This window comes from Columba livia, chromosome 6, assembly GCF_036013475.1.
Source record: "Columba livia isolate bColLiv1 breed racing homer chromosome 6, bColLiv1.pat.W.v2, whole genome shotgun sequence".
Lineage (NCBI taxonomy): Eukaryota > Metazoa > Chordata > Aves > Columbiformes > Columbidae > Columba > Columba livia.
The window spans coordinates 19,467,566-19,494,547 of NC_088607.1; the positions used below are offsets into that span (position 1 = coordinate 19,467,566).

The 26,982-nt window shown below is 45.1% G+C and overlaps 1 protein-coding gene across 2 annotated transcripts; it reads right to left on the reverse strand.

Moving 5' to 3' along the window:
* Positions 1-6,964: 6,964 nt before the first annotated feature.
* On the reverse strand, positions 6,965-26,094 carry CXCL12 (C-X-C motif chemokine ligand 12). 2 transcript variants are annotated; one of them, XM_065067403.1, is made up of 5 exons: positions 25,591-26,094; positions 20,159-20,276; positions 16,759-16,845; positions 12,984-13,081; positions 6,965-11,082 (listed from the first exon to the last, which is right to left on the reverse strand). In XM_065067403.1, exons 1-5 carry the CDS (start codon positions 25,649-25,651, stop codon positions 11,051-11,053), a joined length of 396 nt encoding a protein of 131 aa, XP_064923475.1. In that variant the 5' UTR covers positions 25,652-26,094; the 3' UTR covers positions 6,965-11,050. The 2 variants fall into 2 exon arrangements, with proteins under 2 accessions (XP_064923475.1, XP_064923476.1); XM_065067404.1 differs by lacking the exon at positions 12,984-13,081.
* Positions 26,095-26,982: the final 888 nt, after the last annotated feature.

Here is a 26,982-nt window from a genome sequence, read left to right on the forward strand (position 1 = left end):
TGAAACCTGATACTTGGCCTTTTTCTCTGATTAACACCTTTCTACTCTTTCAGTCCATCCACCACTGACACCCCAAATATTTTTCTGGTAGGAGAATGTTACACCTTTCCCTTACTCCTATGACTCTTCTGTCTTCTTTTCTGGTTACATTAAGGGACGTTAAGGCAGAGCTCTACACCCTGCACAGCTGCTAAAATGGAGGAAAAAAAAGAAAAAAAGAAAAAGAAAGAAGCTAAGCTGCAGAGTTTTAATACAAAACAGGCAACATGACCAAAAATACCACATTTGTAGATTCATATCTTGTGCCTAATTCAAATCCATTGCAGAACAGCCCCCAGAGGGAAATGTATGTGAAAGACTCATCCAGGTTGGCTGCTGCTCATGCTGCTTTCCACAGTTTTCAGGCACTGATATTGCCAGAGCATCATCATTGGGCACCCTTGTGCCTTCCCCTTCTTACCACTAAGGCTCCCTGCTGCTAGCAACAGACTCCAGAGGCACTGCAGGGATTCACCCTCAATGTTTCAGTATGGATGGATGGAAAAATTGGTCTTCTGTTCCTCTTAAGTTCCTCTCTCCAAAACCATGGTCTGGAGAGGCTGTTAGAACTCATTAAAAAAAAAAAAAAATCTATTTTTTTCCTGAGAACTACTGATGTTTTGCCATTTGTTTCCATTACTAATTGGCTCAGGGGAAGTCAGAATATCATGACTTCTTGCAGGAAAACTATTTCCACAAAAATTATTTTATTTGGGACTATATTTAATTTCAAAAACATAAAAACATCTACTTTTGATGTTGTTCTGCTGTGTTACATTATTAGGTCATGTTTAAAATAGTGAAGTCAAAACAAGCCATTTTACCTTATCACAACTAGAGGTTTCAATATTATGAAAATGAAACAATTGAGCACTATTGAGAGAGAATGAAAAAGTTACCTCAGAGCATATGGACTTTCCCACTAAAGTTTAACCAGCATGGCCATGTTCCCACTGAATGTTTGGATTCCAAGAAAATCAGCCTGACAAAAAAAAAATCCAGATCTGTTTGCTGGAGAGCAGGCAAGAATAATCCTCCCTCTCCTTTATCTGCTACCTGCCTTCATGCAGGGTGATGAGATTGCTGCTTGGGATGAGCCTGTGCAGACCACCAGAAGAAGGAGAAAAGAGGCACTTGAGAGCAGCAGAGAAAGAAATAATGCTGGCAGGACATGGGGTTGTTCATCTACTGATTGATACCTAAGAATGATTCCCCAGTGAAGTTTAATAAGCTGAAGAGTGGCAAATAAAACAATGAATAGCAGCTAAGTCATAACGTGTCAGGAAATGTAGAGGTGATTGAGAATTTTCTGCCAGAGTATTTATGCAATTAAAAATAGCTTTCATGAAACTGAAGATTTTCAGGGGAATTTTTCAGAAAATTTTATACTGTCTGCTAAGGGGGAAAATCATAATGAAAATATTTCAGATTAAATCCATCGTGTTCAGTCCCTGTCCCAGCTCCCATATTCTTCATTCTCCCACTACCTTTTATGGGGCAGGTGCTGTGGAGAAACTGTAAACGCCATGAAACACCTTTGGCTGATGTGTTCCAGTAAGTCATAGATGGGCCACAGCAGCAATGAAGCATAGGAGATGTAGTCCAACCTGGGAAAACCAGGACGGGGTGGACTGCTAGAACTACAACTCCTATGAGTCATTATGACACTTAGACAAACCCAGCTCTCTGTGAATTTGAGTAGAACAACTTATGTTGTCATTTCCTGATTGAATTATTTCCAAGTTTTCCATTCCATTAGAAAAACATGATATTCAGACTTTTTCTGTCCTGCTTTGGAATAAAGCAAATGTCAGATTATTGAGAATCTCTCCCTCTTTTTCTTGGGTGAAAGTTTAATTTACAAGCAGCTCTGCATGCTGGAGAGAGGACTGTCTGTGTGCAGCATGTGAGCTACATGTTTGCAGCCTGATGCCCTGCTCCGTATGCTCTCTCTGGCAGTCCCTGTCACAGAGTGATGGTCCCTTTGTGGGTTTCAAAGGAGACAGAAATGGCGTGGAAACGTCATGCCATTTGCTTCTGTGCTCTGTGAGGATTTTCTGAAGAGTGTCCAGATTGCCCATTGCAATCAGCTGCCCCTTATTCATTGATGTTAAGGGAAACCAGACATCTGAGATATTTATGTCATGAGCATCATTTGGCTTTTATGCCTTCTATTCCAAGGCAGTTAGATTGCTGTAGGCCAGATGGAACTCTGAGAGACACTGCGGTAAATCAAGAGCATTTCACCAGTCCCACAGTGCAGAGTGAGCAGAATCAGGCCCTCCCAACCAAGGCACAGTATGGCTGGAGACATAGCAGGGGACTTCCATTTGTTTGCAATTACGTGCTGGCACTAGGAAAGCCCTCAAGTCACCATGGTCTTTGGGCAACAGATAAAGCTTTTGTTTCTGCACAGACAAAAGGCAGAGCAGGCCAAACCAACATAGAGTGTATGAGCATTGGGAAGCCTGATGAAAGGCAATAAAGAATGTCCAAAGTCAGCAACAAATAATATGGCAGCAGGAAACAGAAATCTTAAAGTAGTTAAAAGTGAGGAAGGAGGGAGGGGAAGGGAAGGGAATGGAGAGAAGGGGAGGAGCCTTGATGGCTGGATGCCCAAAACAGTGATACACGGGGTGAGCGCTGCTAAGATTCACATGGGAGCAAGCCATGTGGGAACTGTGCAGAGCAAGCTGCGCCACTCAGACCTACTCATCTCCCGCCTGCAGAGCATCCCTCTCCAGGCTTTATCTCTTGTAACTGAATGACTGGGAAACCTTGCTTCTCTTTGTCATTTCTCCATTATCTTTTTATATTATTCCGCCCCTCCAAGGAACTGAAATACTTTCTGTTAACCAAATCTTACATATGGTGAAAGAGATGAATGTGGCATTAGATGATCTGTACTTCTTCACTTGCTTAACAAGCCATCCTACATCTGGTGTGATGCTTCTCCAACACCCAATGAAGAGATAGCAACTTGCACTCCTTGCAACATGTATGTTCGATTAAGAGCCCAGCAGAGCAGATCTTCAACCATGAAATCAATCAGGTAGGGAGTGTCTTTATCTTTCTGTGTTTATGCAACTCCTGAACAGTGGGGACTTTTCCCAGTTATAATACTAGTGGACAGAGAGAAAATCAAAAAAGGAGACGGGATGCAGGAGTAGGGGAGTACAAGATTGTACAACAGATATATTCTGGAAATGCCCCTTGAATCTCCCCACTTCCTTGGTAAGACTAGATGTCTGCTCCAGGGATTTCAAGGGCATGGAGGGGTACCAGTCCATCAGTAACAAAGCTAGAGTAGATCACTTAGCAGGTAGTAATGCAGGAAGGAGAAAGACTGGGATAACCAGGCTGGGGAAAGCAGTGAAAATTACTGTGAGGACCTTCATTTTGAACGTGGACACTTAGCATGACAGTAGTCATCCAGCTGCTTTTGTGGCTGTAGATCTGGCACACAGGGTTTGATTCCTGTTTGCATTCATAATATTTAGATTTTGAAATAAAAAGCTATTTCCTCTCTTTTTCCTCCTTTTTTTCCAAATACTTAGTGCAGAATTATTTTACTAGTATTCTGCCTTGTGGGAAGGCTCTAATTTAGAAAACCTGAGCCAGGCTATGCAATGGGGCTCGGCACTTGCTCATGTAAGTAGTCTTCCTTTGGCGTAAGAATTGTACAATGTAGTATGAAGTATTTTAAGTCTCTCTGTGGTGTTCAGAGGCAAACAGATAGCGTGTGCTAGATATTAAATTTATATTAGTTTTATATTTCTGTGGTACTGTGTGCAAGGACTTGGCGATCTGGAAATTTGAACAACATCCAGAGAGCCCTTTCTTCAGATTTGCTGTTTTTACAGGCAACATAGAAACATATTTCACCACAGCCAAAATCTTCTTCCAAGCACTGCAATAAATCATGCAGCACACTAGGCAGCTGGAAGTTATTGCAGATCTTTGGGATGGAAGAATCACACATGTTTTTGAGGTTTCAGTCAGCTACAGCAGCATTTTAAACCTCTGTCCTTAGGTTGTGTTCTTCCACCTCTTGACAGACTGTGCTAAACTTCACCCTCCATTCAAGCCACAATGGTCTGGCTTGGGTTTGCCAAAAGCCCAAAGCACCCTCTTGGTTCTGTCAGCTCACAAAGCCAGAGTGTCAGGGTTCAGGTCTCTGTTTGCTGGCAGTGGGAAGGAAGCAATATCAGGTCACCGATTTCCTCAGCAGCTACTGTGCGCAACAGTAAAGGGAGGTGCTGGAAGGCACCTGAGCCGGTGACACGCTTAAGTGACAAAGGATGGTGCTATGGCAGGCAGGGGCACATGGATCAGACATCATGCTCAGAAATGAGCCCAAGACCAAATAAGCCAAACAGCTCAGCAGCAGCGTTCAGGCAGCTCCCCTCCTAAAGGGCCCTTGATCCTGCTCTGATACAGTGGTTGCAAAGGACAGAAAGGAAAAAGTCCTACCACCTCTTTCAGAGAGTGGAAATGGACCACTGGCCCTAGCCAGAGAGCACCCACAAGGCTGAGAAAACAAGAAAGTGCTGATGACTGGCAGAGAGTGACAGACAGCTTTAAAACAGCAAGACTTGTTGATTGAGCTGTGTCAACTGCAGTTGAAAGGAAAGAGGAAATCCTCAAAGAGCCAGAGGACAGAATGAAGGACAAATAAGAGTCAGGGGAAAAAAGAGACAAAGGAAGAAACTTGGGGGTTTCATACACGGAAAAATCACCAGTGTGAGCATTCCTGCTGGAGGGGACCTATGTGAGCAAATCACCCCCTCAAAGTCTGGGGCTGCATGGACCAGAGACAGAGCTGCAGCCTTGTCTCACTGCGATGCTTCTGCCCCTGCAGCTGGAGGGCAACCTTCATGACCAAAGACCTTTTACCCTAAGTCTGTTTCCTGTGTAACAGCAGGACTCGTCATCAGCCTTGGTCCAAGCAGAGCTGGGATGGCTGATGATGTACTGGTGTTATTAATCACAGACTGAGGAATGCTCCCTTGGAGCTGGGGCTTTCTGCATATGGATTTCTGAGGCCAGAGGGATCATTAGCTCATCTCATCTGATCCTATTGGTAACAGAGGCAACAGAATTTCACCCTGTGTCCCCTGAGAGCCTAGGGAGCTGTATGTGGCTAGCACCACAACAGTGCTCAGACCTGTTCTGAAGACATAGGAAAGACTGGTTCTTCCCCCCATTCTCTTCTGGAATGTATTTCAAAGGCTAATCTGTTCCACACTCAGAAATCTGTTTTCAGTTTTAATTTCTCTGGCTTCAGGTTCTAGACCTTCCTTTTTTGGTTTGGTTTGGTTGCTTTTTTGTGTTTGTTTGGTTTTGGGTATTTTTTTCCTTTATTTTCTTTTTTCTTTCTTTCTTTTTTTTTTTTTTTTCTCTTTTTTTCTCCATTTTGCCTTTGCTAGTCTCAAAGCTATGCACTTGTTTTGTCTGTGGGACTCTTGGGATGACCTGGTTATAAAACAGGGAGATATTCACCAGAAGCTGGGACTGACCCTTGTCATGTAGCATCACAGCAGCTCCTGAGCAACATCCTCAGTGGCAACATCCCCAGCTGGTCCCAAGAAGGAGTATTTCCCATGCTGTCTTCTGTCAGAATGGCTGAGACCATGAATGCAGATTTCCTTCAGCTTGCAAATGTTGGAAATCTGCCTATGAAGAGAGCCAGATGTGCTAATAAAGTGGTTTCACCAATAATTTCTAGGCAGTTCACAGATACATTGCCATGATGCTTTGCTGAGGAATTAAGAACCAAAACTTCCACATTCAAGAGAAAAGACCTGATGGAAGTCATAGCAAAGTACTCTACGTAACATGGAGCCTTTTCTTGATATTAACATGTAATGTAGCTAATCACTCACAGTGGATTTCCCAGTGGCCTGGGAATCTCTCATTGACCATCTGCACTCACAATTACCTGCTCAATTTTTCACAATCTCTTATTAAATCCTTGCTGGATTTGCAGAGGAATAATCAGTCATCTGAGTTTCCTTTTTCCATTTTTACATGTCTTTTGCCTTGCAACAATTTGGCCAAGAAATATTTATTGAATAAGAAGCTCAGTAAGGCTTAAGCACTGTTTCACTGTTATGAGATATTACATTACCCCTAACTTTTGCTCCAGCGAGAGCTGCCTGTGGTGCTGCGATTCACCTGTGTAGCGGTGGATGAATGGAGGAGAACTGGCATGTTTGAGCAGGACAGCTTTGGAGAGAGCAGGGTGACCTGAGGAAACACTTCCCTCCTGCCATGGGGACTCAGAGATGAGGGAAGGCATTGACAAAAGCCAGTTTTCAACTCAGGTTTTGAAGCTCACAGCAAATTCCCTATGGCATTATCCAAGTTAGGGTTACACCTCCAGGATCTCAAGCCAGTCCTACAAGTCTCAAAAAACATTCCTCACTTCAAACTGAAGGTTAACCCTGTTGTGCCCTAGAAAAGTAGCCCAAAGGAGAGTGTTGTTCACAAGATCTGCTCTTTTGTCAAATGCATCACCCGACACCCATTGGCCTCTTCAGAGAAACTCCCATGCCTTCCCCAGCACAGATGATGATGGCTTCCCTGTTGCTGGAGTGAGTACAGCTCAAGGTTCCCAGTTCTACTGACGTCAACCTGCTACAGGACACAAGTTGGAAGAAAAAAAAATTTAGGTTTCTGTTTAGGAAGAAAATGGTTAAGCCTTTCCTTTAAAAAGTGGCATATTTGAGTCTGCTACAACTGCCCCTTCCTGCCAAATGCTGTGAGCACTTTGCCTCAGGTTCCCCACACAGAGTCCGAGCCCATGGGGCAACACAGAGGCAATCCTTGAGACTGGACACTTAAACTACATCTGAATGTTTTTTCTGTTGTGAAACTTATAGCTGTTTGTATGTGAGGGAAAGAAACTAGAAACAAGAAATAATTTCATTTAGATAAACATTTTTATTAAGAAAATTTTAAGTGCATACACATTTATGGGAGAAATTACAACAATATAAAAGTGTTTATTTTCAAAATATTCTATGAAAGGAGTAATTTCAAAAGCATAATACAACTCCTCCATAAAAGCTGCCATACAGGAACACAAATACAAAACCCTTTTCACATTATCTGGGAAGATATTTCTTTTTACTTAATAAAAAAATAGAATACAGTATTTACCACATTCTGACAACACCGAGTTCTTAAGGAGTGGAAAATGGGAGGTTCATGCAGCCCTTTAATCATGATACATGTTTTCTTCTCTGTGGCCACCAGAGTTTCATGTTTGCAGACAAGGCTTGTCTTGATAGTAGATTGGTAAAGAAAATAATTCAGATTTTAGATGATGAGTTCTCAGAACCCCCTGGTTACTATAGATCACATCACTCACAAGTTGCCAGAAAAAAGGACTCTCTATATGCTAATAAAGGGGAAACAGCAAGAAAAACTTCTATAGGAACTGCATTTTCCACAAAATGTGTATCTTTCACTTCAAATATAGCCTTCATTGCAAAATGAACAGTCACCTTTGTTCAAACACCTTAATTAAAAACATATCAAAAAGTCACCCTTCATCCTTCCTTGGGCAGAATTCAGATAAGATATACATACAAGTGTAAAGCTAATATAAATAAAAAATTGGCACAGCAATAAATACCATTAATTCTATTAAAAAAAGAAAAAAAATCCAACCATAGGATTCGACAGCTGCACTTTGAAAATACCACACATGATGATTTCACATTTATGGAAGCTGCTTTTTCAGCACCAGTTCAGTGTTACCTCTTCCCTCCTTCTTTTCCATGTCACTCCCATCTGCCCACACTTCCTTTCTCTGATTCAATCTTTGGTCAAAATCTAAAGGCAGACAGAAAAACCTAGTGCTCTCCTTGAATGGGTTTCTAATGCTTTTTAACCTGCAAAGACCATGGTCTGCAAGGGAGGACTAGTGTGCCATGCACAGGACAGCACAGGGAGCGTGGGGTAGCCAAGTGACGGATTTCTCTAGTGTGAAGGGCACGGCTGCTCTTCCCATTGTATCATGAAAATATTGTCAGGCAAAAAGCAAAGCTCAAAGCAACTCAAGGTTGAATTTTGGTCCAAACCATGAGAAACCTTTTACCAGGTTCTCACTTAAGTCTTCAGCTACTCCTGGCCAGGCCTGTGACAACCCCACATTCACACTGGGCTCAACCTTGCTCCAGGCCAGGGAGGGACATGGTGCTGGCTCCCTAGAGCAGCCCCATGCCCTGAGTGGTCTTGCCTACAGCTGTGTCAGGGCCCAGGTCACAGTGTAAGTCCCAAGAAGTGCCCAAGGCAAAGAGCCCACGAGGCACCCAGACAACCACCACCTGGCAGTCAGTGCTCCCTAGCCTTGCAGGGAGTCCCTTTCCTTCATGCTGCTACTCATGCATTTCTCCCAGGAGCAAATGCCCTCCCTTTAGCACAGTCTGCCCCTGCAATGCCCACTAGTGTGCCACAGAAGAGAAGGTTGTCAGGTGACCCCATTTCCTGCAGTACCTCCACTACCCAGCTATACTGTCCAGAGCTGAGACCCCAGGGTTTGGCCAGGGTGCTCCAGCACTGCCCATCTCAATGCTTCTGTCAAAGTGGTCTGTTTGCCCAGGCTGTAATGTGGAATGGGCATGTGCCCAGAGACCTTTCCCTGCTGGTGTTGACCCCACATGCACCTCCTTTTAACAAAGGAGGCAAGTCTCTGGCAAGACTGTACAGTCACATCTACCCATCCTTTCTTTTCCCTTGAAAACTTACGTTTCCCCTAAAACCAAAATCTTCATGGCCTCTATAATCATTAGCAAGGTATGCTGCTGAATCAAAATTAGGATTATTTAATTATCTGTTTACCCCAATGAGAACGGATCAGACCTCAGGCTGTCCTTGGATGGGAAACACCTGTGAAGAATGCACTGTCCTGGGTGAAAAGGACAAGCTCCCCATTTGTGTCAGAACCAAGATTCTTCCACGTTTTCCCCAAAGTCATTCTTGGCTTTGACACTCAAGTGGCCACCTCTGGCAAACCACTAGCAATTGTGGGTGCATCTGTGGGGACAAGAGATGGACCCTGGGATATAAAGTACAGTGCAGGGAGGAAACAAGAAACTGGTTTTCTCATAACAGTTCTTTCTGTCTTTACCTTTACAACAGACAATCTGATCCTACTGACATTAAATCAACACTCCAATTCTCATAAAGTATAGTGGTATCAGACCTTTCAAAATAGAGACACAATATACTTAAAGCATCAAGTTGGTAATGATAATAATAGAAGGAATGTCAAAATCATAACACATACATTTTAGGCACAGCAGTTGATTTCTTCTTTAAAGCAAATGAGGTGATGTGGTCCCAACTGAAGCACTCTCTGTAATAGCACTGTTTTGCAGAGAGGAAAATACTTCAAAGATTTTTACCTGAATCCACATGGAAATAAGGTAGTTTCTGGCTAGCCAAAGTGCCTCTTAGGCACAGAAGATGCCTGCCACAAAAAGGAGTGCTTAGTGAAACACTCAATGTTCCCAACACAGGCTGCAAAGAGGGAGGTTTCCTTTTGAAGCAACCCGCTCAAAAAAAGTACAATCTTATAACATCTTTTTGTTTACAATACACACACAGATACACACAAACACAAGCATTGTGCTGCACAAATGTGCTTTCCCTTGGATCCAGGCGCAGAGCGCAATGTGATTATTGCAGTACTCCAAGTGTCTTTCCATACACTATATAGCAAAGACAGTGCATATACAAGTAAGAATCAGGAGAAAGACATTTCTGGATAAGAGAGGGAATCAGTGCAAGAAGTGGTACCTGTCCCCAGGTGTACTTTGCAAAGGAAATCGCAGAGGCCATCCTGTTCACCAGCAAACAGGGCCATGACCACTGATGAACAGTGAGTGTCAGCCTTCATTTCCACACCTGGGAAATACCACTCCTTCCACAAACTAGGTAGACCATCTCTTGCCCAGGCATCTCTTTTTGCCAAAGATGTGGCCAGACATCCTCTTCTAGGTATCTCCAGAGCAATCAGAGATGTTACTGCCCTCGTGTATGTGTGACTGTTCAGTAGCCAAGGCTACAGCATCACTGGTGAAGGGTCATGTGAATGCATCTCTGCATACTTCAGTGCAAAGCTAGCCAGATGAGCTGACGCCACCTCCTGTGGATGGGTGGGAAGAGACACATGGTGCATGGAAGCATATTTGACTGCTCCAGCGATTTCCAACATGAACGTGTGGTTAGACCTTTAATAACCCATTCCTTTTTGTGCTAAAATTTGTCATCAGAAACACAGGAACATAGGAAATGCCAGGTGACATCAGGCCAGTGTTGTGGCTCCTAAAACACACAACTGCTACAAACCAAGTACTAGCACCTTGCATTGACCCAGTTGCTCACAGCTGTAACCAAGGTCTCTGATCTTCAGAGAAGGGCTTCAGCCCTGTAGACCTGAGTTTGATCCCTTACTCAATATACCTATAAATGCCACCCATAGTAGTGCTATCCACCTTCATCAATGACTGATGCCTTTTAGCCTTCCTATGTTCTTGGCCTTGATGACTTCTGGAGGCAAGGAGTTCCCCACTACTTACACAACATCATTGCACTGTACAGTTCATGTCCTTCTAGGTTTAAAACTCCAGGAGACTTGCATGAACCAAAAGAAAGTTAAATAAAGCAGGACCTCTACATAACAAAGGAAATAAAATATTATATAATAACATAGGGTTAGTTTAAATTCATATCTGCCCTCAGTGCTAGGTAATAAAACAACCTGTATAAAAACATATTTTTTCTCAAATAGTTACATCTTACCATATAAAAATAGCACTGTGAAAGCAAGCCAATTTGTGGGGAAAAAAAAATCACAAAAAAACCCAAACAAAAAAAAAATCCTTTGGAAATGCATGAAGCGTTGCTTTTGTGCTGCATGATAACAGTGAAATGTATTCATTCCCTAATACTGGTTATCTGCTCTCTGGGTCCTACAGTAAGAAATCCTGTAGACGGCTTACAATGCTTGCCTCTTACATCTTGAACCTCCTGTTGATGAAGAACAGAGTGAAACACTATTAAGGTTTATTTCAGTTGCAAAAGCTTTGATATCAGGCCTAGTCAATCAGCAAATCTGTGTCTGGACTAACACAAAGGCATTTCTTTTGCAGCCCCTCCAACCAGTATTTGCTAAATATTTTGGGGAAAGTTCTCCACAAGGAGCTACTGGGACCCAGCAGGGCAACACCAGCAATGGGAGTTATTTTGGGCAGGTTGTGCTCATCACAGTTAGTAAGGTGTTCAGAGCTAACTTAGGAGGGACGCTGGCTAGGAAGCTTATTCTGGACTTGAAAGTCAGAGCAGAGAATTATCAGTGGGCAAAGAGACTCAGGAGGAAAAAAAAAAACCCACACACAAAACAAAAACAAAAAACAAAAACTAGCAGGGAAAGGAGGGATTAATAATTTGTAAGCAGCCCAGTAGTGGAACAAGTGACACTTGGAATGCTTCTCTACATGCCCCTACCCCACAGCTGTGCTGGAGATCATGGACTGCAGCTCCACAGGGTGCCATGTCTCTGTGGGGATGAAGGAACACAGAGGACAGCCCACGCTCTGCTCTTGTTGGTGTTCAGCTGCCACCATGTCGTGACTGTAGACCAGAGGTTGCTGAGTGTACTGCCCAGCCAGAAGCCATCCCTGTGGCTTCCCTGTTGTGAGACCTCACCTGCTGTGGGCAGCTAGGGAGCACATCACAGCTCATGGTGACCAGCTGCCCAGGGAAGGTGGGGTGGCAGAGAGGGTGAGCAGCCACAAGCTGCACAGTAAATGTGTGAGCATTAAGTGCCAAGGCAGGGAGCTCAGGGTAGGAGGCAGACAAATCAAGTCTCCCATGCTCAGTGTGAGCATGGTACCCAGGGGGAGTGGTGGGTTGGACATCACAGCAAAGTGCAAGTGTATTGTGTGCAGGGTTCACTCAGAACAGGGAGCCAGGCTGTGCTGGTGGCCTCTGGGTTTTGTCTGAAGTGATCCTTACTTCTGGTCCAGGCTGATCCGCCTTTTGCAATATAGATGAGGTAACTAAGGCTGAGTTACAAGTGTTAGAGGCTAAACACCAGGTATTCAAAAACCCTGATGTCCCAGCATGTCTTGTCTAGCCTACAGGATCAGGACAAACTTCCCATTCAATACCTGCTGGACAGCTAAGACTGTGTGACCACAGTCAGAGACAGTTGTGGCTGCTCTCATTGAAGGTACCCTTGAAAAACTCATACAGGCATAAAGAGGGTAACTAAGTCACGAGCAAAATTTTCCTCTTTGAAGATACATTTGCCAATATCCTATGCCAGTAACCCTCCTTCTTTTTGTACAGAAAGGCAGGACACAACACCTTGGTGGAAAAAAGCAACTGAGACATTCAAAGCATTGGCATATGTAACACTGTTCTCTGGGACTTGCCTAGCATCTCCCATAGGACAGGTGTCAACCAGTCACCAATGCATCAAATCATGTTATCACCACCTAGTGCTGCATTTGTCATTAAAAAACACCAGTGACAAATTCACAGCTGTTATTTATAGCTTAAATCTGTCAATTTGTTATCGGAAGAATATGGCCAGCTAAAAGTAATATGGCTTCCAAACCTTTAACCTCTTTTGACTTTGTTTTTTCGTCAAGGTTATTTTGGCCTCTTTAGGTGTCCGTTTTCCCACTTGTAAAATGGGAAAATTTTCCCACCTTTGTTGTGGCTGAACTTTGACCCTGTTTTAGTAATTTTATCTATATAATACTGCTCTGCAGGGAGGTTACAGATGTTATCCTCTACAAATATGAGAAAATGATTGAGGTCTGGACAGGCTAATATATTTGCCCAGTATCACATAGGATGGTCAATGGAAGAGCAGGGACTTGAACATGAGATATCCCAGCTCAGAAACTAATGCTTCCTACCATTCTTCCTCCCTGGAGACTTTAGTGGTGTTGCACGGGAAGGGCAGAGTGGGCCCCGTTTCTTCTGTTGCTTTTTTTTATGAGTGCGATGACGTGGTCTAAATTAAAAGAAAAATACAAAAAGACTGCCATGAATTATCCATATACAAAGGCCTTATTCACATTTATCCTATGATCCCTTCCCATCTTGCTGGCAGGGTGCAAATGATTATAACATCCTCTTTTGTATACCCTCTGCCTCAGAGGAATGCTGGGTAAATGAAAGTGCCCTGGTGACAGGACATTTGCAAATTCTGAGGCCAGAACAACTCTTTGCCCCAAAACACCGAAGCTCCCCAAAATGCCTGCCAGAACTTGTCACCCAGGAGCCCCACTATCCACACAATACCCCCTGAGCTACAATGAAAGCAGAGGAAGACTGGGTTTCTGGCTTCTCACCCAGCATTCCCATTGCTATCAACAAGAACCAGCGGCTACTCTGTAGGATTTGTGAGCAATCGGTGCCTTAAAATAAGGTGGTAAAGATAGTCACCTACATTATACCCCAGCACATGCGTGGTGGGGTATTGGGAGGTAGCTTTTTGGCATCATGTACTTGAGCCCTTATTTAGAAATGAGGTCAGAAATTAGGAAGAGCTGCCACACCAGGATTTACAAACACTATGTAAGATGGCAGCAGTAGGGTTTGGCTCCCATCAGAGCCAGCACCTAGGAGTTGGGAGTTTCCTTTCTCCCAGTGAGCACAAGGGAAAGTTTTTTCCTGTTTGACTCTGTCATCTTTTCCTAATCCATCAGCTCTCTCGTCTATGCCAGCAGTAGCCACTGAGCCTAATGGACTCCAGCATCTCAGAGTGAGAGAACTTCTCAGGTGGGACTATATAATGTGGCAGTGGACAAGCTGGTCTCTCTTTATTTTGGGCTGTGTTAAGTCTGCAAGGGCATGGTTTTGCATATCCTTGCATAAAGGGAGAAGAAAAAAGGAAAGGCAGTCAATATACTGTAAATGATGACTGGGATCGCCTGGAAGTGATAAAGGATCTGTTAGATATTTCAAAGAAAACACTGATTTGCCCCTTGTTTATTAAATGGATGAACATTGAATGGTGTTGGCCACAGCAGCCGCACAATGATTTTTAAAGCCAGTTAAGGAATCTGGATTCCTGACAGCCTGAATGTATTTTACTGATGTCTCATAAGTGTATCTATTACATGGAGATGTGATGAATATCAAGCAATAATAAAGGCTAAGCAGAATTAGTGAGCAAAAAAATGCCCTACTAAAAACCATCTCTGGTCTCACAATCAACTGTATTGGACTACTATATTCTATGAACTTTTCCTTACTCTTAGCTGCAGATTATAACACAAAAGATATTCTCATATTGAAGCACTGGTATAGATTAAAATGTCTTAACAGTTTGGATTTTACTTAAGCAATTACAAGAGTTCTTTCTACAAAATGTATTGATTTTATTCCAGAAAAATAAATTCCCATTTACAATTGGGTTTTCATAACATGAAACAATTAGCCATTTTATTGCTAGTGCATATAGGGTAATGTCACATTTCATACAATTTCAGTACAAGTGAAAAAATATAATATATGGCTGATTGAAATTGATAGCTACATTAACATTTATAGATCTATATATATTTATTTTACAAGTTGTTAGTAGTTTAGAGGGATATCGGTGTTTTAAACTACCAACATTCATATGGCTCCAATTCAAATATATGAATTGTTTGATGCGCTATAAATATATTCCAAAGTACATTTCATTGAAGAAGTCAAAGCTGTGCACTAAAATATGTCAAAAACATGCCTTGTGAAAATACTACAGACAGAGCATTGACTGTCTGTGGAGCATGAAAATGCCACTGGTGCTATCATTACTAGTTGGAAAATGAAAACAATGTCATGATTACAGGATTAGGTGATGGAGATACATGCTTCCTGTCATCTTATTTCAGCAGAGCTGGGACCAAATTATCTTCTGTTACTCAATGTAAACCAGGATGAAGTCCACCAAATTAGCAGAACTGCTTCTGGATTAGCATTAGGTAAACAAAACCAGCATCTGGCTGGAGATCAGGCACAGGCCCACTGGTTTCAGTAGAGCTGGCCCTAGATTTTCACTAGTGGAAGTGAGAGCAGAACATGTACCAGCTGAGCTGTTCCCCTAAGTTAGGAAGGCAGGATTGAAGCACATAATCACCTTTGTCAAACCCGACAAATTTCCTAAGTGCCTCCTAAATTTCAGATCTTATGAACAGCACCAAGGGTTCATTGGGGCTGATAGCAAGCAGAAACTTAGGCAGGGGCTTGAGAACTTTCCCAAGTTGGAAAACAAAGTAGCCCAAGCCCCTAGGATAGTCAGCATGAGCCACATCCTGCTCTTAGGTTCAGTTGTGCCTAAATCCAAAGCCATCCTGGCAGCATTAACCTGGATTAACTCTGCAGAGAATTTGCCCAAAGGACAAGAGGCTGAGTGCTGGCGGCAAAGAAGGCACTGAGCATCAGATGAGGTGGGATGAGCTGTCAGAGCTGGAATCCCAGTCAGTTTGTTAGCTGGCTTCCTTCCCTCCTCCTCCTTACTCTTGGCCCCAGTGTGATCCTGAATGGGCCACATGGAGGAATCTCTCCATCTCTGGAAGCATTTCTTGTCTTGCTTATTGTAAAAGTACAAGGGAACAAAGATTGTTTGTTTGTTTGTTTGTTTTTCCAACTCTACCCCTTGTTTGGCAGATGCATTTGCAAAGCAAATAGTGGAAGGCATTCAGCTACCTGTACTGCCTCACATCTGCCCTGGGGCCATACCCTTCCTCACATTTCTCCAAGAATGCATTGCTTTTGCAAATGACTGGATTCCAGCTCTGTCTTTACCCTACAGATGCAGGGGCACAAGGTTCAGCATGGTTACAGTGGTTACTGAGGGGTGGTAATGTGGTGGCAAGGGTGGAAGGGATACTGAGTGCACAGGTAGGCTTGCTGGCCAAAATACTGCTGCAGGATCAATTGCAGGGGCCTGGGCAAGCAAGGAAACATTTTGTACCATCACAAGTCATCCCAGGAAGGCTGGAGCCCTCCCCTGCTGCTCAGCACAGAAATGTTCTCTGTGCTGCTCTTGCTTACTGTAAAATTGAACTAAGATAGGCTGTGTCCACCTTGGGATAGCCTTGATCACCCACTTTAAAAGGGAATAAAAACAGATTTTAAAAGTTTGAATTTGCCCAGTATGGCTGGTTTTCCCCTGGCCATGCGGGAGAGCCTTATTCATGGCAGCACATCTTGCCTTGGCCAATATTAATAGCACTCCACACTTATCAAAACAGAAACAATATTTAGCATGAAGACCCCCTCAGCCTCAGCTGCCTGTGCAAACAGACTCCCAGTGTAACATGGAGAAGGGGCTCCAAAGAAACTGGAACAATATAGATTTTTAATTCATTGTAGTTTGGCTTGAGGAATAGGGGGCATAAAGGAAGTATTTTCCTTGGGAGAATGGCTCTTTTAAAAAAGAGGATGAGTTGGGGAACCCAGAATGGATTCATTAGGATAGATTTTGCCTCAAATCCTGGGAAAACTCTCCCTTTAACATTTAGGATATACTAGAAGCCGTTGTTTTAATACAGACTAGGTCATCTCCAAACCCATCTTCAAAACAATATCTGATTCCACGAGTAGTTTGTCCATATGGTAGGAGCCAGCCCTTAATGTTCTACCCTTTAATAACTCTGGATGTTAGGTGTTAAGTCCATTTGTCTCTTGCCTTACTTGTTTAAAGCTTTCTCCAGATATTCCTGGATCCACTTTAACTTGGGATCAATGCACACTTGCTTGCTGTTGCTCTTGAGCCTTGCACTGCCAAATGAGAAAAGTCAGAGTGAGTCTAGTGTGTGATACTCCTCAGTCCATACCCACCTCGCGATGCCTGATTTTGCACACAGGTTTGAAATTCTATTAGGGACAGTAGAGCTATGTCTTCCTTGAGTGTCAGTGCTGCTCTAAGCTAATCCATGAAGAGGATGGGTTATGCCCACCATCCTCGACGTACCTATTATAAATAGCCCTGGTTTCAAAGCACTGGTACCATCTGTCTCTGATGCTGATTCTTGTGGTCTGTATTGAGATGCATGTGGGGGTGGGACAGATACAGAATTTGAATCTAAGTTTTCCAATTCATACCTGGGCTGTTACGAGCTCAGTGCTGACAACGATTAAATTTCATTTGGAAATACTGACATGGTAAATATAGGTAATTTTCTCAATTAATTAATTAATAACAGCTTTTGGATTCAACCCAAAATTGAAGTTTCACATGTTTTAGGGACAGACACCAAATCATACCTCTTGGATGCCCTGAAAGGGTCTGATCACACATTAGCCTTTTGTTTTATACGAGTCTGAACTAACAGTTTGCAGGCAGGAAGACAACTGGCAGTACCATAGTGGCGGAGGCAAGTTTTTCCTCATGTATTTGCTCCACACTGGAAACAAAAGCAGAAACCTCCTGAGGGGTTACTCCTGAGTATCCAAGCTGTACTTTGCACACCAAACTGTTTAGCTAATTTGAGTTTCCTGTGAATTTGGCATTAGGGCTATCTGTGTCTTTTGTACAGAAGCAGTACAAATAGCCTTTCAGCAGGTCTGACCCTCCAAGGGATCTCAGGGCTTCTTAAGAGATCTGTGATCTCCCACATTCCCCAAAGTGCTCTGCCACTGCTCCAGCTGCTTAGAAACTTCCTCTTAAACAGCAGTTTCATGGAAATGCCTATAGGAATAAGTTCAGTGCTTTTTAAAGTATTTTGCTGGATGGAAGCCAAAATGTTCTCCGCTTTATAAAACAAAATCTGCAGAATATGAAACTATGGTGTAAGAAGTAACAGGTCAAAAAGGCTCCTTGGTCTGAAGTTATGCAACAACACAGCTGTAACATAAACACATCGAAGATTCAGTCTTGCAAGCCCTGTGCCAATAAAAAAGATGAATGAGCCTAATTCATATTTCCCTTACAGCAGTGCCAAGCTGGAGTATTTCCAGTGGAGTGATACCAACAGAGAGCAAGAATGGATTTGCTGATGTTAGCAATGCCTGGGAACTCTTGAGCTGGCCTCACAGGATACAGAACCAAAAGCACACGTAACCAGCCTTAGGCCACATGCAATGCAATTCCTGTCACCCTGGATTTTTTTTAGACATTTAATTCTGAGCCTGTTAACCCCTGTTCCTTGTACAGTCATGGCAGAGACCTAGGCAATTGTATGGAGTATTAATCTAAACTAGTTTAGGTGTCTACTTTAAGATGCAATTAATTGCATGCAAAAAATGCCTATTTCCCCATAATGAAAAGCAGGAAAATTAGGGTGAGCATTGTAGAAGCAGACATTGACAGAGCAGATTCCTGAATTTGGAGAGATGACTTCTAACAGAAGCAAAGGCAAAAGCCTGCTCTTAGGCTTTTTGTTCAGGTACAATTCCCTTCAACCATAAAAGGGAATGTAGTTGTGCAAAAGTATCCAAAAGAAACCAAACAAACAAACAAAACAAAACAAAAAACAAACAAACAATCAAAAAACCCAAACAATTTGAAACTATCTGATTTCATTGAGATTCTTTATTCCTGAAAACAGTAGCTTCTAATTAACACCTCCACTGTAAAATGCCTATCCACTAAATTCAGAGTGTGCTTACAACCACCAATATGAGAAATTCGTATGTTAGATTTGATTCCATTTCAGCTTCTGTTTCGATAAAGACCTAGTTCAAACTCATGATGTTTCAGGGGTATTTGGAGGTAAGTTTTTAAGTGCCTTACTTTTCAAAGTACCAACCATAGGTTCATGTGTTCTGTGTGCCACTAAATCATATTGCAAACATGAGCTGCTTGTGTTTCTGCATTTCATGCTCCTATGTATTTCTAATTACTATAATCCCATGTTAATTAAGAGAAAAATGTCTACTCTATCCTGTCTTAAACGCCAGTCATTTTCTTGAAATGACTCCAGAAAATTCCAAATCCTCTACGAAGTCTTAGTGCTGGGACCCTTATGACATCCATTTACAATCCCAGAGCACAAATCCATACACTACTGCATTTTGGATGCTTGCCTCTAAAATCATTTATAGGTAGAGATCAGAGTTAGTCACAGCTGGTTTTGCCATTTTTGCGAAAGGAAATTATTTCTCAGCTGAGGCTTACATTTTTCTCACTGTCCTCTACCAAATCCTAAGGCAGAAGCATGCATGAGAAAATGTATATGATCTACCCAGAGTGGTTTAAAAAAGGAAAACATCATATGAATAAAAACTGGTTCATGAATGGATGCATGCTATCTGTAGATTCCTGAGAAATCTCATGCAACTGTATCAGTTTTCTGAGTAGAAGATTGTCTTGCATGACAGAAGATGGATTTCCACAGAAGGTAAGTTACAACTGGAAGGGCTAAACATGGATCAAAGACGAAACTAGTGTTAGGAGCACTGAACAGAAACACTGTCTAGTCACTAAGACCCTGTTACAGAGACTAACAGAAGCTGATGGCAGTAGGGCTCCCTTGCAATGAAAAGATGAATGCTAACGTTTTTCTTCTGAAGATTCTAAGTTTTGGGAGAGGAGAGAGGGGGCCAACCATGAACAAATGAACCAAAAAGACCTTCCTAAAAACACACATACTCAGAAGTCTACAACCCTATTTTTTTTCTGAAAATCAGTGTTTCTTTTACAGCAAAAATAAAGAGGTTATTTTCCGCGGGGAACCTATAATCTGTGTCCTGTTGTGATCTGTGATTTAACAGAGTCTGTCAGTACCTGGTGTGTCCCTAGATCAGGTTAGCACATGTTAAGGGTCTGTACCTCCTGTGCAGGCTACACAAAATCTGGGAATTCCTTTTCCCTGTTTATCTCCTTCCTGTGGAGAAGTGGAGCATTAGGAGACTCAGACTATGGTAAAGTCTTTTTCTCAAGGTGTTAAGTTCCACATCTAAGGCAATGGACATCCTTTGTGTGAGGCAAAGCAATATCCAGCTGTATGTGACACATGGGGTGAAGAGATGAATTGGAAATAATAGCATAACACACAGACTGAATTGCAGCCACCAAAGCAGGAACTAGCTCTGTGACTCTTCCTTTTGACACCTGAGATTTGCAACCAGATGAAAAGAGAAAGAGACTTACACAATCTGAAGTGAGCAGTTGGGTGTGGAGAGGATTTTGAGGTGCTTAATGTTGGCTCTTGCCACGTTGCTCTCGTAGAATCGACATGGGCACCGGTAAGTCAGGCTGACAGGTTTCTCTGTGAAACACAGGGAGAGAAAGGACACATTACTCCCTCTTGCTCCCGCATCAGCAGCACAGATACACAGACCAGGGCTGACAGAAACTCCTTCCAAATATGCAGGTGAAAAAAAGCAATCGAAAAGATGTAGCTTTGGGAGGGCATTTGCCCACAGCTCACAGCACAGTCCCTTTACCCCAGTACCCAGCCTTTCAATAATGATGCGTGGGATTTTGGAAAACAAAAGAAGAGGGAGAGAAAATGGAGATAAGTAAAGAAGAAGAGATTAGAATAAGGAACCGCTCCATTGTGCAGTGATGCTCCTGGTAATTAGACAAGATAAAGGCCATAAGAGGGGGCACTTGTCCTCAGTGTTGTTCTTGCCAAATGATTTTGACCCGAGGCCAAATTAGAAGGTAGCTAGAAGAAAGCGATGAATTCCAAACAGTTCAGATCAAAACGGCTCAGCTCAGGTGCAGGCTTTTCACGGGGGACTTACTGGCTACAGAAAAGCCCTGAGTCTTTCAGGCTTTCCCAGGGCCCAGCAGCTGACCTTTCCCACTACAGCCAACCTTTATTCCCAGACGACATGTTCACACGAGGAGGTGCGAGATCACAGTGATTTCACAGGAGAGATTTGGAGTCTTTTGAACTCCCACCCGGTGGCAAAGTAACAGCAATCGCGGAGATATTTATCGGGCAGTGGGCTCCTCATATACAAATCAGAGACCACCAGACTGGATGTCTCGTCACTGGCAGCACTAGGGACAGATTAATTCTTAATGTTTAGCCCTCTAGGCTAAAAATCAGCAATGAATATGCATGCAGAACTGAGCAGCCTGGCTCTTACCACAGCCTCTGATGCAGTCCTTCAGCTACCGGATTTCTCCACGGAAGAACTTAATTACAAGCAAATAAGTGCACATAAATAAGGTCTTCACTCTGTATGTAAGCTTCAAAGTGCCATGCACACTAAAATACAAACACAGAAGCCTTGCCTGGAAATCTAGGAGGAGCTGCCTAGGATTTTAAACAATTTCTCAGTGAAGCAGTTTTCAGCCTCTGGGAGGAATTAAAATTCATACTCCTAACCCATAAGGTCTGGCTCACACTGTAGATGGTCAGATCTATATCTGACAGGGCTTTAGATCCCACAAGGCAATCTGATGCTCTGTTTATTTAGCCACACAGACACACACCCAGCGTCCAAATCCAGTTCCCTTTAAGACGGATGGAGAGTTAAAGAGCAGAGAAAGGCTTGGAATCACTAAACTGCCATCTAGAAAGGTGAGAAAAGAGACAGATTTTCAAAGTGCAGTGGATCCACAGAAATTGCACACTGCCTGTCTCTAGCACATATAACTCTAGACAACATGGTAAAATCACCCTGTTCTCAGAAGGGAAAACCCTATTTTCCAGGTGTCTCTACTAAGAGATGAGCCAGAATCAGGTCCCACAGGCAGATAGGCAGACATGAGAAGAATTCATCAGTGGAAGCAAAGTTCCTCCAGGTTCACACCAGGATCTGGCCTATAAGTTAACAAAATTGGAGGACTTGTTCTATCAGTTTTATGGCAGACCAAACAATTACATCCTCTATGAGTTCATAAATGGGAGGAGAAGGTCCCACCTGCAGGGTGAGCCTCACAAATATGCACTAGACTGACTAATGTTAATGTGGAAAGGAAAGAGAAAGGCACTAGGATTTCCCACTGTAAATCTGTGCCTGATAGCTACACAGCAGTGAGTTTGTATTTGAAAGGAACGCTGAAATTGAATGCAGTCATACTACAATGCTCAGCACAGCTGTAGTGGAAGAAGGTCTGCAAGCTTGTACCAACCAAGTGTAAGCAAGCTTTATCCTAAAGACACAAGAGTTGAACTATTCAGATCTGTGACTTGGGAATGTAACCCTGCCCTCTGTGAGACTGGGAGAGGAACTTAAAATCCCATCACTTGAAATTAGCAGCAGAGCAAATTTAACCATGAGCAACACATCCATGAGTCCAAAAGTTGTTCCCTGGCATCCAACACAGCAAGAAAGAAGGAAAGCCCCAACATTCAGTGTTCTTCTGACACCCCAGTGTGAGGTGGAATGACAGCTCCCCTCTCAGCACAAGAACTCCTTTAGCATTTCTGTGCCCCAAGTGATGATCAGCAACAGGCACCAAGCACCACAGAGTAGCAGCACAGGCACTGCGTCTGTTCTCAGCATCATTTAGAAGAAAACAGTATGTCCTGCCACTGTCCCTCTAACACTCTGGCTCTGAGAGCTCGACTGTAGCTCACTCTGCTCTCAGCAAGGCTTAAAATCAGGGAAAACTAGTGCATGTGGCATCTCCCAACACATGAACCCCTATCATCCTAAAGTAGAAGGGGGAAGGGGCCATTTGGGGGCCATATTTTGGGAAGGGGATATTTCTGGCCTTGCCCTGAGGCTGGCAAACATCTTCCTTATCTCATTTTAAAATTTGAAACAAATTGTTCCATGCACACTAGAGCTGATTAAGTCATTTATTCTACAGATTTGTACTGCATGAGTTAATGCTCTGTGGGTTCTCTGATGTCTAACAAGCACTGAGCAACACTGAAGCCATGCTCTCAGCAGGATAAATTCATGTAGTCTGTTAATTGCAATATTACTTTAAAACACTAGTTTTCATGAAACTCTTGGCACATAAAACTTTTAAGACCTTTGTCTGTTTGGCCCTTTTGGTTAAAAAGGGTCAATATTGTCAAAAGGGACAGAAGAGCCAGAGGCTATTCAGACATCTCAATGTCATTCCTTCACCCTTATTTCCTCAGACAAGAAGAAAAAGAGAACACCTCTTTTGATCTTGACTAGAAGGATCTGAAAGGTTCTTGGTGTTGAGTGGTTTGGGGTTTTTTTAATAATAAATAGTTTTATTGTTTTCTAATTCAAAGCTGAGTTTTGCTGGCTCTAAACACCCACTTTTGCTGGCAAATTCTGTCTAGCAAGAAAGCACTTGCAAAAACCTCCCTCACAGAGTGGCCAGTTACCAACATTGGATGGTACCTCATTGGGATCTGGCTTGCCTCACTCAGGCTAGAACTGAGCACAGTAAAGGAACGAGTTGCCATGTTTGCCACAAAGTTACCATCAGTAGCTTTCTGTGTCAGCTGGAAAGCTCGGGGCGCTTGAATGGAGAGGGAAGCTCTATCCAGGCAAGCAGGCTGAGCGTGAACACACAACACATTTAATGGAAGCCTTGTTTTACTTCTGTTCATCCAAGGGTGAATTTGTCAATATCAGGGGAGGGCTGGCAACTTTTAAAGACAATTCAATTTCCCTGGAGACTGAGGCTCTGATAGGCAGATACAGCTTTATCACAGTGGCTAGGAAGAATTCAGAGCTCACCTGCCCTTCAGAACAAGGTAGCCCTGCGAGCCCTCATCTGGATCAGGGCTGAGAGCACTACATGGCATGCAAAGTAGTAGGCAAAGAACTTCACTCTGATCCCTGCAAGCCGGTGGGGTCTCTCTCCTTAGGCTACTTTTTCTCCAACATTTTATGCCATTTCCTCACGTAAGTAGCCAGGCCCCAGGCACGCTTATTCTGTCACGAAGATACCTTCTGCCATTTGCTGCTAGCTGAGGAGTGCTGCAGAGCAGGGAGCAAAGCGAGGTGCAGCCGTGCGGCTCCGCCAGCCCCTCCGCCCTGCGCTAAGTGCTGCCCGAGGGGAGAGGAGGTGATGGGGAACCCCTGAGACCCCGTCGGCCCCGGTCCAGTATGCCTGCGCCTCCCGTCCTGGTTGCAGCCCCAGTGCAGGCCGGCAGCTCTCCCCCACCTCGCTGCAGACCCACATCGAAGGGCGAGGAGAGCCCTCTCTGGGTGCCTGAACATCGTGTCCTCTGCGGGGCTGGTGGCGGTGGGGGACGAGGGGTCGGAGCTGGCCCTGCCACCTACGGTCCCCGGGATTTGCCTTCGCTACCTGCGCGATCGCTTCCCAGCCCACAGCCCCAGCGTGCCGGGGACCAGAGCCCACCTGGCCGGGTCTGCCTGTGGGAGTCTCTGGGGAAGTGCTTGCTCTGCGCTGGCTTTTTGTGTGCTTCACCGGGACTGGGCTGCTGCTGGGACAGCACTGTGGAAAGGCATTGGCAAAATTATCGAGAGCAATTAACTCTCTCAGGCTAAACAAAGAGGGCACCGGAGGGCATCCTCTGCCGCCCTGGGTGGGGAACACCCAAGTTTCGGTGAGCCAGAATGGGAGAACCGTACGGGAGTGGAGTTTGAAAGGACGCTCGTTACCTAGCTAGCAAGCTTTCGATGAGGGGACAAAAGGTGGCAGATCTCTGTCAGGCTAGAAGCCAGCCGCAGAAGGAGCGCCAGGAAGATGCTCAGAGGCTGCGGGAAGGATCCCCGTCCAGCCACGCATGGGGAGCGGGGCTGTCCCGCGCGGTCCCCGCTCCTCCGGAGCTCCGCGGCACTGGGTTCCCCGCTGCCCGCAGGATGCAGAGCCAGAAGCGCAGGCTGCCACGGTCTCCGGGGCCGCCCGCGCCCGGCAGGTCCCAGAGCGGGCAGTCGGAAAGCAAGCCGGCCAGCTGCCGCTGCGGCCGGGGCTGACAGGCGGTACCGCGGGGCCTCGCGTGGGGCGGGCGGGCTGTGAGACGGCGCTGCACCGCGGTGCGGGAAAGGCGACCACGGTGTCGCTGCCTTAGCTATAATTGCCGCCGAGGCAGCGCTCGTCGGCTGGCAGCCCGCGTTTCCCTAGACCTCTCGTCGGTGCACCTCTCCGCGCCCCTCCGAAACCTCTCCTTGCACCCTTGCCGGGGGTGCAGTGAATTCCTGCTGAGTGACCACTTTGACGCACTTCTGCCCTGATCGAGGTAAAAAAAAAGAGGACACAAAAGAAGACAGAAAAGGAACCGAACAACGGCATGTTTCTCGTTTCTTGTAACTTTTCGTTTTTTTAAGGAGAAATCTATATGCATATTTTGCAACCAAACCACCTCCCTGCAGACCGAGTGCTGTAGAAAGTCTTCCCCCAGCCGATTTCAATCTGGGATAAGTTTGGCAAAGAGGACCGCTTCAGTCAGCCTTCCTTTGAAGAAAGTGAGCGAGCGAGCCAGGGAGGCAGAGCCTGCCCGCTTCCAGCTCACAACAGCTATCGCTCGGGGATCGCCAGACTCGCACATTTGAGCCGCGACGGGAGCCAGAGCCAGGAGAGCGGGCGAGGTGTGGGGAGCGGGGGGAAGAGCGGGGATTTCCGCGGGACCGTCGCCCCCGGCCTGGCTCCCTGGCGCCCGGAGCAGCAGCGGTGCAGGCGGCGAGCAGGCGGGGAGAGCGGCGGCGTCCCGGCAACGCACTTACCCTCCGAGAGGGAGATGATCGCCAGGGCGAAGGCGAGCAGAGCCAGGGCTCGGAGGTCCATGCTGGGGCGGCTGGCGGAGCGCGAGGCAGGAGCTGGACTGCTGGTCCTGACGGCTGCGGCGCTCTGCTGGAGTCCCCTCCGCCCCTCCCTCTATAGAGGGGCCGGGACCGCCGGGGCTGGGGGAGGGGAGCCAGGGGGAGTAGCTAGCTTATGATTTATTGCCCGTGGCATGTTATTACATCCTTCCTCTGTCAAAAATGTTTGGAAATGAACCAAAGGAGCGAGGGCTCCTCTCTCCGCTCCGTCAGCCCGGCAGTCTTCCCCCAGGCAAAGCGCTTGTCCAAGCAGCCCCGCGACCCAAGCCCGCAGTGGGACGGCAGCGGCGGCAAGTTCCCCCCGCACGGCGGCTGAGGGCTGCGGCGGGGAGCCGCGATCACGGTCACCCCATCCAGCCAGGACGGGGGAGAAAGTTTCCTCTCCAAACTCTGCCAGCCCCGGTTCCTTTTGGGCACCCCGGCCGCGCTGCTCTTGAACCAGAGCTGCTGGAGCTGGGACAGCTGTGGGGAGGCACCCTTGTCACGTCTAAGCATTCACACCGGGAAGAATAGAAAAGCCCGTCTCCATTCCCGTGGGGGCGAATCTATATTTACAGTGGTGTCCTGGGCTTCAGATCCAGTACCTCATACGAAGCATTTTCCCCGAAGTTTATTTGGGGATTTTGGGGGGCGGGGGGAAAGAGAAAGCGAGGCTTTCAGTTTTTGCCTCCCCATGTTCGGCTTAAAACACGACCTTTTCCCCGTATTAGCTGGAGCCCAGTTGTACATTTGCTGTCACAATTCTCTTCCTTTGTGTTGCAGATGCCGTCGGGCTCTCTGGCACCTCGGCTGAAAGCCCGATAGCGCTGCAGAGCCGGGAGGTCTAACGGGTGCCACTTACCCTGAGCTGTTACAGCATTGTCAAGTGTAATTGACTTAAGCATGTCCTCGTTGTCTGCAGTCCAAGCCCACAGGGCCCTGTTTATTGCCATACAATAGTTTAAATAAACATCGAGGCTTTGATTGAATTTGGACCCTTCGGCTGCATTTAAAACAGGTGTCCATTGGGACAGAGGGAGGCCGAGTGGGTAGAGCTAATACTGCTCTTGAGTATTTACAGGACAGGTCCACGATACCACCAAAGACAGCAGCACAGTCAGATTATACCCTGAGTAGCTCCAAACTCTCTCAGCTGCAGCTCATGAGACTGGAAATAGGAACCCAAATACTGTGCCTGTGCTGTTTCATGTAGCGGAGCTTGTTTCTAACGCCGGAGCAAATGCTTGCACTGACACTGCACCGCAAACTGGCTTCCTCCGTGACACACACTGGTGAAGCTGTTTCTCACATTCAGCT

Coding starts and splice junctions, on each gene's coding strand:
- CXCL12 (XM_065067403.1), bottom strand. CDS start 25,651: ATGGACCTCCGAGCCCTGGCTCTGCTCGCCTTCGCCCTGGCGATCATC. Junction 20,277..25,590: donor GATCATCTCCCTCTCGGAGG/GTAAGTGCGTTG, acceptor TGTGTTTCACAG/AGAAACCTGTCAGCCTGACT. Junction 16,846..20,158: donor AACTGCTCACTTCAGATTGT/GTAAGTCTCTTT, acceptor CTCATTTGGCAG/TGCAAGGCTCAAGAGCAACA.